The 11,474-nt window shown below is 44.0% G+C and overlaps 1 protein-coding gene and 1 pseudogene across 1 annotated transcript; both read right to left on the reverse strand.

The window, feature by feature from the left end:
- Positions 1-1,044: 1,044 nt before the first annotated feature.
- Positions 1,045-1,607, reverse strand: LOC147973477 (uncharacterized). Its single transcript, XM_087525018.1, has one exon. It carries the CDS (start codon positions 1,552-1,554, stop codon positions 1,045-1,047), a length of 510 nt encoding a protein of 169 aa, XP_087381144.1. The 5' UTR covers positions 1,555-1,607.
- Positions 1,608-5,966: 4,359 nt separating this feature from the next.
- Positions 5,967-7,018, reverse strand: LOC125506248 (protein LURP-one-related 15-like; annotated as a pseudogene).
- Between the last annotated feature and the right edge of the window lie 4,456 nt (positions 7,019-11,474).

Raw genomic sequence — 11,474 nt, forward strand, 5'->3', positions numbered from 1 at the left:
AGGGTTCTTTGGGGGAGGGATATATTTCTTTCTCTGTTTATACTTTGCACCGAAAATCATAGCCTAGCATGGCCTGATACCATTGATAGACCCACTTGGATCGTGTATGCTAGATCTTTCCGGTACACCTACCTTCTGCTGGTGCAGACGAACTCGATCCAGCACCGGCCATGGTGAAGTAGGGGCCGGTGATGGCAGAGAGATGGCGGCGGTGGTGGAGCTTCCCGTAAGCGCCGCGCTAACCCTAAATCGGAAGGGATTGTCAGTGGGGTTTGTGACAGCGATTAACCTCGTAAGTCGTGCCCCGGCCCCCACCTCTGTTTATATAGCGCGGGTCACAGGAGCCCACCGATCATGGTTTGGTTGGGCGCCCACGATCAAGGCGCGAGTCAGGGGCCCGTTTGACCCGTTGGATTCGAACGGGAGAGAGATCAACCTAACAACAAGGAGGTATAAGACCAAGTAAGCCCGGGTCACCCTTTCTTCCGGAGTTCCCCAGTTACGTGAATTATTTCCCCTAATTAAAGCCAAAGTTCTAAATATTTGGAGGGACATCAGCATCAATATATACAATTTAACGGTTATAGTGGTATTTAGCACCAATTTTAACAAAAAGATTAGGCTGCCGCTATTTCAAACTTCGATAAAGACACGACAAAGATAAAAAATCAACTTTTGACTTACACTTGATTTCTTTCTAATGCCAGTAATCAAGAGTTCTAGTTATATGCGAATCAACATGTGGTTGAGTTAGTTAGGTGGACAGTGGTATCCTTAACCCATCAGGGTTCAAATCCTGATGCTCGCAGTATTCCTGGATTTATTTCAGAATTTTCGGCGATGCGTTTTCAGTGCGAGGAGACGTTCCCGTCGACGACGAGGCGCCTACAGTGACTTCGTAAATCTTAAGATAATATGTCGGCTCAGTCTCTCGGAGGTGCTCATAGGGATAGGGTGTGCATGCGTGCGTTTATAGGGGTGAGTGTATGCGCGTGTATATGAGCGCTTGTGTCTGTACCGATGCTAAAAAAAAAAGAGTTCTAGTTATCTTCTACGTCCGCATGAACAGCGTGATACATAGTCAGGATTATGCATCTGGTCGAGAACCACGGTGAGTGCCAGGACCAACACTTGGTCGACGCCCGGGTTGACCCTGACATTGTATGCGCGCTCTCCAGCCAGTTCGGCCCAAAAGGTGCTCCTCTTCTTGTCGATCTTCGCGATGGCGGCGCCACGGCGGGAGACGGTCATCGCATTGCCGTAGTCGCTGCTCTGGACGGCCAAATCAGGCTCCCCCTCGCCGGAGGAGTTGCCGTTGAGGAACACGTCGACGTTGGTCGTCAGCTCGAAGAAAAAACGCGCCCTGTCCACGGCAAGGAAGAGCCGGTCCGCCTGGCTGGCGCACCGCCCCCTCAACGCCTCCCACCGCCGGCCCGCTCTGAACAGGGACGGGGACTCCTCGACAAGGAGCAAGGGGCGGCGCGTGGCGGCGCCTAGGAAGAAGAGCGAACGCAGATCGCGGCCGCCGCCGAAGTAGGAGGTCTCCACCTGCATCACGGCCGCGCCGCTGCCGCCGTCCGTCACGGCGAACCCGTAGCCCCGCGGGGTTTTCGATCTGGTCACCGTTAGCGTCGTCGTGTAGCGCGCGTCCACCAGGGCCGCCGTACTCTCCCACGGCCACGGCATGTCTCCCGCTGATGGACTGGCTACCTGCTCGTGATCGCAATTAAAGAGGAAGGAATTGGTTGCACCGATAATAGATCGATGGAGATAGTAGTTTTAGATGGAGGAGGCTGGTTGTTTAGTACATAACCGGGAATTAAGGGACTGGCTGCTCGTGATTATTTCCTTGTCGCACAAGACAAATTTCTCCTATAATTAAGGGGTTGCTTTCAGTCTCCTTTTTATTTTTGTGTAAGTTGATTTTCTTGAGCCGTCCGATTTAAATTCGAGAACAGATACCTCTAGCAGTTCCTTCAACCTCCGGCCGTTTCCTCACATGGGCCCGACTCCTGCCTTCCGACTCTCCTCCCATCCTTGCCTCTCCTCCGGCTGCCATTCCTCTCTGCCTCTGACAAGTTAGCTGTCTAATATGAGCGCCGTTCAGAGCTAAAAGGATTTTTTTTTCATTGCCTTTGCGGAGGAGCCGTGTGGTCTCGTACTCTTCTTCTATATACAAAATTGATTTTTTTAGAGAAAAGTCATACCCTGAGTTTATAAATAAAGTCACCAGACAAAGTACAACAAGCAACAAACATAACCAGGTTCAAACATCCTCACTGAAGGCCAACATAGCAGGCATAAACAGTTTATTGAAATAAACAGGAATTACAACCCCACGAGTTTAGAAACCAGACAGTTCGGGGCTCATCCATCCAACTAAGATAAGTCTTACTTTTTGCGAGGAAAAGAGTTCTATTCTAAAATAATAGAGTTACAATTAAGAGGCAAGAGTTACTCGATACATAGAGGCCTTCTCTGCAACCACACGACACAACTGCGGTACGTTCAGAACGAATGTATATTGTCCAACAATCTGCTAGTCATTTTGATCATGATGTAATTTCTATGGAACAAACTCCTTATTAACCATAAGGGCTTTAATCTCCAGAGTCAAATGACTATATGCAGAATTATCTAGATAATCATCAATAGTTAGTGTTGATAGAGCCATCGGTGAGTTAAATTGAACAATCTAACATATAAACGACGCTGGGCTACCCGCCATTTGGGGGCACCCGCGTGCACTATGCTCATTGGGTCGTTCAATCCTTTTCTTGTAGCCTGGTTTTGGTTGTTGGCGTGTGGTAAATCGTTCATTCTTTTCTTACATTCACATTTCTTTCAAGAGTGGCTGTCAGGTGGTCCTCGTTAGCCATGGTCCAGTGAATCAGTTGCTTTTTACTTTGACTATGATGTATGTCCTTTAGGAGAGTCCTAGAAAATATCCGGCTCCACTTCCTCTCTCTATCTCTCTTCTCCTCCCTCCCTCACCCTCCCTCTGCGTCGCCGCGTCTCCTCTGACTCACCTCCTCTTCTTTGTGCGTGGCGGCCAGCGCAACTACTCCGCTGCCGTCCGTCCAGCCTACTGAAAACTATTACAAACCTTATATCAAAAACTATTTTTTAAATGAAGGTCAAGAATACATGCTGATAAAACAAATAATTCACCGTAAATATCAGCTCGAACGCCTCTGGGATTTCCTAAACGGCGCTTGTTACTATTGTTTCTGCACTAGGGCGTAGACCCCCTCCTCCATGCTGGGTCGGCCAATCATCTTTTTTTTCTATTTAAACATGCAAAAACAAGCACCCAGTGTGATTCGAATCGGAAACATGTTGGTTCAATGGTCGCTGCGCTAACGACCTGACCCAACTCACATAATGCAATTAGTTATTTTTTTCCCACCTTTTGTTCTTTCATTTTTTTTCTTTTTTTGGAACCGTTTTGGATGTTTTTCTTTTCTTTTTCCCATTTTGTTTCCTTTTTCCGCTAAATGCGCGAAGTTTTTTTGAATAGTATAACTTCTGTTTCAAAATCTATGAACTTTTTTCAAAATCAATGCACTTTTTTCAAAATATATGACTCTTTCTAAAAATGGATGAACTTTTGAAAAAATCGATAAAGTTTTTAAAAAAATAAAGAAACTTTTTTCATAATTCATGATTTATTTTACTTGTGTTTTTTCAATTTCATTAACTTTTTAAAGCCCACGAACATTTAATAAATCCATTTTTTTATTTCATGAACATATTCAAAATCGCAAAAACCAGAGGCCGGTTTTTTTCCTGAACGAAGCAGTACAACACAGCTGGAAAAAAGGCAAAATGCAATCAAGGCAAGTTGATCGATCGATCAAATTTGTTTGTTTTAGTGAGCGAGCGAACAAAGTGAAATGGGAGCTATTGTTTAACGGGCGCAGTCTTCGTTCGTTTGTCTACATGTTTGATCCTTTCGATCTATACTTATTTTCATCGGCGGCGTTGTTGTTCTAGTGTGGTGGTCCTGTGAGGCCTTAGCACAACGATTTACTGACTATCTACTACAATAAGTTTGGCCTCGCTCCAGTGGGGGGGGGGGGGGGGGGGGGGATGATGGCAGCGAGCATTCGACTCGCTCTAAGGTTTATAGTCGTCACTAGGTGGTTTACGGACATGGATATAATTTTTATTATTTTCGTATTGTTTGTACTAGTAAATGAGCCTGTGCGTTACTATGGGAGAAAACATACCACACTCCCCTAACTCAATAATTATGAGTAAAGACCCAAATAAGTCCATGTCCCTTCTTTTAATACATGGCATCACATTTGTATTCCCACTTATCCTCCTTTGCACCCTCGTTAACGGTGGCCTTAATGCTCACACTATCCGAACACATTTAAATGTTGTCAATCGTAAGACGTCTCTCTCGGTATAAGATATGAAATATGTTTTTTTCCGATAAGGTTTGGGTGAGACGTGCATGTGTGGTTATAGATGGTAACTTTCCTCTCCAATTTCGGTTTTGCTAAGGTGTTCGCTTCCAATGCCGATCGGCGTCGATATGAAAGAAAAACAGATCATGCGCTATTGATTAAGATTACGTCCTAAATAGCATTATAGAAATCGTTAACATATAAAATAACATCTTATTCAGATTTTACACATATTTCTAATCAAATTCCATATATAACATGTTAAATTTATTGTTAGGGTTTAAACGATATGGATATTGTTAAAAAGCATTTGAAATGTAACGCGGGTAGCCCAATTATCAAGGGGTTTCCTGTAAAGCGAAACCTGACTTAAAACTGTCCTGCATGTTCATTATGAGAAACAGCAGTATGTTTTCAGGAAAAACAAAAAAAATGACTTAAAATTGGACTGTGGGTTGATTATCAGAAACATCAAGGGTTTTATGCAAAATAGTATGATGGACTAAGAATATCTATTTCCTTTATTAGTAGGTATAGACTACCATGACATGATGAATATATCTGAAGTTTCCTCTAAAAAAATAGAAGGCATCCATATCATAACTCTGTGCACAGACCAATGAACTATAATCGAAAAAATGAGCTTGCTACAAAGCAAGGGGGGGGGGGGGGGTAATTTCTACTCATTGATGGTACGAGTAAATCTTAACCCTTGCACTAGCACAAATAAGGTAGAACTTAAAGATAAGAATTGACTCGAGGCAATGTATGAGGAAAACCTCACATAATAAAAAAAATGGGAGATCAATCCTTTTGTCAGTCCAGAAGCTACACCGTCTCAGCCTAAATATTTAGCCAACACTTCGGCTGACATTATATCCCCAGATTTGGAGAGGTGAATGTAAAATTTAACAGCAATACATTTTGGAGTGTACATTTGATATGGCATGATTCAAATAACCTAAGAAATAAGGATTCGTTGGAAATGGTACGGGCGTCTAGGAAAGAGGAGAAGGTGCGGATGAACCATCGTGGGCACCAATTCCATTTGACAACTCTTACATGCTTACATGTTGCCATGGACAGTCTATTGTGCTTAAAACTTCTATTTGGAAGGATGACCATTAGGATCGCTAGAAAAAATTATGATTTTAGGATGAAAATAATTGTCTATTTCAAAAGATATTGGGCCAGTCTCATCTAAAAATCAGAACAACCAAAAAAATCCTAAGGTTCCAGTTTTGACTCTGAAAATAGAGCCCACTAAAAGCGGGAAACATTTGTATGTTTTAAAAAAAATCAATGCGTGTCGACCTTCTCTGCGGTCGCTGGATGTGAGTTTGATAAATGGCCCACAACTCAACTCCCTCCCAGGCGCAATAGGCAAATGTTTCTCCAATTGCAACATGGATTGTGTTTCAACCGGCAAGCTCAACATGACTTATATTGCAGACCGGGGTTGGATGACGGATTTCCCGAGCACAACATGGATCATGGTGCAACCGAGGAGTGCAACATGACTCGTGTTGCAAACAGGTCCGGTCAATGCACTGTCACAAATATTTTTTCAAACGCAACATGGGTCATGTTGCAGCCGGCAAGCGCAACATGGCTCATTTTGGAAACTGGCGGGTCACACTAACAGCTTTCACGGGTGGAATCCAACGGCTCTGGATGAGATCAATCCGGTCACCGGCGGACATGCAACTCCCCCCTTTAATAAACAGGACCGAATTTGTTTTTGCACAACAAGAGAACATCCTTGCCTGTCAAAAGAAAGGGAAAAAAACACCTCGGTCGAATGCTAGTGATTTTTCACAACGAAAATGATGGTATTTGAACAAATGATTCACAAAGGAAGTTGCCGCGATTGATCGGTTCCAGTGCTAGTGATGCATCTGGTCAAGAATCACGGTGAGCGCGAGGATGAATGCCTGCTCGACGCCGGGGTTGATCCTCGCGGTATACGTGTGCCTCCCGAGGAACGCGCCGCCAGCCGTGCTCTGGCGGCTGATCTGCGCGATAACGGCGCAGTCGGAGTCGTCGCCTCCAGCAGAGACAGTGCACGCGCCGGCGTAGTAGCTGCCAGCCTGCCACCGATGGCGAAGTCCGGGACCCGCTCGCTGGAGCCGTTGCCGGCGAGGAACACGCGCACCTTGGTCCTGGCGAGCTGCACGGGCGCCGTCTTCACCGCGACGAAGAGCAGGTTCCTCCGGCTGGTGCTGTCCCCCCTGTACGCCTCCCACCTCGTGCTCGCTAAGTAGGGTGGGGTCCTGCAGGGTGAGCAACGGGGCGGCGCGACGCCGCGTCGAGGAGCGGAGGAGGAGGGAGCGGTGCTGGAGGAAGCTGAACACGGCCGCCTCCACCTGCATCACGGCCGCGCCGCGGGCGTCCGTGACGGTGAAGTCGCGCCCCGTCACGCTGATCGTCTTGGTCACCGCGAACGCCGTGGCGGCCGGCGCGCAGAACCGCGAACCCACCACCACCGCCGCCTCCGGTGTCGTCTCTACCAGCTCGCCGCCGCTCATGACCGCGCGCGTGGAGGATGATTGCTTGGGTTATGTACGTGTCTACGTGCTGAGTGGTCGAGGCTTGATCGCTTAGGATGGAGGATGGTTGAGACGGGCATGCATGTCATACTCCCTCCGTTTTTATTTACTCCGCATATTAGTTTTGGTCAAAGTCAAATTTTATAAACTTTGACAAAGTTTGTAGACAAAAATATTAACATATACAATAAGAAATCAACACCATTAGATTCATTATCAAATGTACTTCCACGTAGTATAAATTTGTTATGGTAAATATTTATATTTTCTTTTATAAACTTGGTCAAATTTTAGAAAGTTTGATTTCAGTCAACTTTAATATGCGAAATAAATAAAAACGGAGGGAGTATAACGAAGTATTATGGTCTCTGGCCGGTTTGACTGTGACGATGACAACCACGACTGCGTCCGCCAACTTTGAACGTACAAGTTGATTTTGGTTCCTGTCAATATCAATTGGCCCTATGTATGCTTAGTCGTCAACCCGCGTATTGAATAAGTATAAAAAGACCTTTATTTTGTGTATAATAAATTAATAATAGAACTATTTTAACTTCATGATACACATTTGAATTCTTTTTGGGATACCCATTTCAAATATTAGACATGTAATATAGTCTGCGGTGTTTCTACGGAAACGAATAACATTTCTCCAAAGAGTTTGCAAAAAATGCATTGCCCTGTCTTTGTGTGTTTCCAATTTTTGCCACAACTATGTTATGACTTAAAAAATTTATTAAGACGTGGGTAATTTCAAATATTCAAGTCTCTTTTTTGCGGGAAAAATATTCAAGTCTTACAGTTGTACACTACTTACTTCTATATAGCAATCCCATATTTGTGGTTCGCGTGTAGACAATATTTTATCAGTTATAGGAAAGGGTCCATGAAATGTTTAGAAAATATGGCCTAGACCACTGTCTCTGCCATACGTAGCAGCACATAGAATCAACAAAGACTAAATCTATATATGCAAAAATGTGATTATTATCCTCACAAAAATGTGATTATTAAAGTAATCTCTAAGGACACGTCGATCTATTAAGAGGAATAGGTTAAAGCGTCTAATTGTATACCAATGATACAGGGGGATAAAACTATCATAGTTCAATCCTTGAACATACAATAGCTTGCTTCAAAAAACATACTACAATTCTGATAAACTAAGGTTCACACACAACCTTTCATAAATTCATTAGTGGAAGTACATCCGTTGTATTTCTAATAGAGAAACGTGAAAGCTCGGATGAATCTTGTCATTGCATCCCAAATAATTTTAAGGATTCTCGAATCCACAGAGTTAATATAAAGTTTTCAGTTGTACACAATAAACTAAGAAAATATGTCATTATTTGAGATGAAGTTCCAAGAAAGAGAGAGAAAAATACAATAGAGGAGCAAACTTGGTATTAAGCTGAGTAAATATGCCATTATCTGAAAATCTCATGTTTTATAATAGCTTCATGCATTTAGTAAACTCGAAGATGAGATAAACAATGTATTAAGAATTTGAAAGGTAATCGAGTCTGTAAATTATCATGAAGGCACATTGTTCATTTCCAACTTCACTATTACAAAGGTTCATACATGGTGCCAAAGTATTGAAAAATCATTATAAATTCCATGAAGGATCACACTACCTACTCAATACTTTCATGCAGAAAATTTGGATGAATCACTTTAAGTTTTTTTAAGCAAAAACAATCTACCCAGTACAAACTCTAATTGAGAGGGAACATTTAAATGAAGAACTACTATGAAGTTTCCTAGCCTAGCAAACAGAAAGAACACAATGGCTACATGTTAAACTATCTAATTTAGATTCCATTCTATTTCCACATAAATTTTAACGCTGTGGTATTGTTGGGTATTCAGGTAAAAAGAATGTGGGACATATCACTTGGGAAGTGAAGGAAATATGCCCTAGAGGCAATAATAAAGTTATTATTTATTTCCTTATATCATGATAAATGTTTATTATTCATGCTAGAATTGTATTAACCGGAAACATAATACTTGTGTGAATACATAGACACACAGAGTGTCACTAGTATGCCTCTACTTGACTAGCTCGTTGATCAAAGATGGTTATGTTTCCTAGCCATTGACATGAGTTGTCATTTGATTAACTGGATCACATCATTAGGAGAATGATGTGATTGACTTGACCCATTCCGTTAGCTTAGCACTTGATCGTTTAGTTTGTTGCTATTGCTTTCTTCATCACTTATACATGTTCCTATGACTATGACATTATGCAACTCCCGTTTACTGGAGGAACACTTTGTGTGCTACCAAATGTCACAACGTAACTGGGTGATTATAAAGGTGCTCTACAGGTGTCTCCGAAGATACTTGTTGGGTTGGCGTATTTCGAGATTAGGATTTGTCACTCCGATTGTCGGAGAGGTATCTCTGGGCCCACTCGGTAATGCACATCACTTAAGCCTTGCAAGCATTGCAACTGATGAGTTAGTTGCGGGATGATGTATTACGGAACGAGTAAAGAGACTTGCCGGTAACGAGATGGAACTAGGTATTGAGATACCGACGATTGAATCTTGGGCAAGTAACATACCGATGACAAAGGGAACAACGTATGTTGTTATGCGGTCTGACCGAAAGATCTTCGTAGAATATGTGGGAGCCAATATGAGCATCCAGGTTCCGCTATTGGTTATTGACCGGAGACGTGTCTCGGTCATGTCTACATAGTTCTCGAACCCGTAGGGTCCGCACGCTTGAAGTTTCGATGACGGTTATATTATGAGTTTATGAGTTTTGGTGTACCGAAGGTAGTTCAGGGTCCCGGATGTGATCATGGACATGACGAGGAGTCTCGAAATGGTCGAGACATGAAGATTGATATATTGGGAGCCTATATTTGGATATCGGAAGTGTTCCGGGTGAAATCGGGATTTTACCGGAGTACCGAGGGGTTACGTGAACCCCCCCCCCCCCCCCCCGGGGCTTAATGGGCTATAGTGGGCCTTTGTGGAGAAGAGGAGAGGCGGCCAGGGCAGGGCCGCGCGCCCCTTCCCCCTAGTCCGAATAGGACAAGGAGAGGTGGCAGGGCCCCCCCTTTCCTTCCTCTCTCCCTCCTCTTTCCCCCTCCACTCCTAATCCAACAAGGAAAAGGGAGGGAGTCCTACTCCCGGTGGGAGTTGGACTCCTCCTGGCGCGCCTCCTCCTGGTCGGCCGCACCTTCCCCCTTGCTCCTTTATATATGGGGGCAGGGGGCACCCTAGAGACACAACAATTGATCGTTTGATCTTTTAGTCGTGTGCGGTGCCCCCCTCCACCATAGTCCACCTTGATAATACTGTAGCGGTGCTTAGGCGAAGCTCTGCATCGGTAGAACATCATCATCCTCACCACGCAGTCGTGCTGACGAAACTCTCCCTCAACACTCGGCTGGATCGGAATTCGAGGGACGTCATCGGGCTGAACGTGTGTTGAACTCGGAGGTGCCGTGCGTTCGGTACTTGATCGGTCGGATCGTGAAGACGTACGACTACATCAATCGCGTTGTGCTAACGCTTCCGCTTTCGGTCTACGAGGGTACGTGGACAACACTTTCCCCTCTCGTTCCTATGCATCACCATGATCTTGCGTGTGCGAAGGAATTTTTTAAAATTACTACGTTCCCCAACAGTGGCATCCGAGCCTAGTTTTATGCGTAGATGTCATATGCACGAGTAGAACACAAGTGAGTTGTGGGCGATATAAGTCATACTGCTTACCAGCATGTCATACTTTGGTTCGGCGGTATTGTTGGATGAAGCGGCCGGACCGACATTACGCGTAAGCTTACGCGAGACTGGTTCTACCGACGTGCCACTACTAGGAAAAGGCCTGCTGGTGGCGCACCTGTTTTGGCTACTAAGGGCGCACTACAGGTGCGCCACTAGCATCACGCCATTAGAATTTTTTACTAATGGCGCACCTGCACCACATGTGCGCCATTAGTATCTGGTATACTAATGACGCACCACGGAGTGCGCCATTAGTATATCCCATGGTGCGCGATTACTGTCTGGCTTAGTAATGGTGCACCACATAGAAGTGCACCATTACTAACAAAAATTTTTCAGAAATTTTTTTAGAAATTTTATTTTCAAATTTTTTTTCTTTATCTCGAGTCACTATGGCTTAATTTCGGGTAAATATGCTTAATCTCAAGTCAAATCACACTCTGTGGTCAAACTTCCCAAAAGGTCCTCACACTACTCCAGCCCGAGCACGCTTAACTTCGCAGTTCTATCCAACCCCAGCACCAGCTCACTTCACAGGCACTTGTTGATATATATATCATATCAATCCTATTAAACCTTGTTGATGTCTAGGACTTTGTTCATGTTCATGAGTGTGATGAAATTTTGAAAAAATATTTCAAACTTCCCAGTCATATTACGTATCATATTTTGAAAACAAATTCCAATTTTTTTTAAACCAATTTTTTCTGTTACTAGTGGCGCACCTAGCAAATGGTGCGCCACTAGTAAGT

The sequence above is a fragment of the Triticum urartu genome, chromosome 5A (assembly GCF_056163025.1).
Source record: "Triticum urartu cultivar PI428250 chromosome 5A, HENAU_Tu73, whole genome shotgun sequence".
NCBI classification, from domain to species: domain Eukaryota; kingdom Viridiplantae; phylum Streptophyta; class Magnoliopsida; order Poales; family Poaceae; genus Triticum; species Triticum urartu.

What these genes read in the sequence shown, in the direction of transcription:
- LOC147973477 (XM_087525018.1), bottom strand. Translation starts at nt 1,554, where the DNA reads ATGCAGGTGGAGACCTCCTACTTCGGCGGCGGCCGCGATCTGCGTTCG.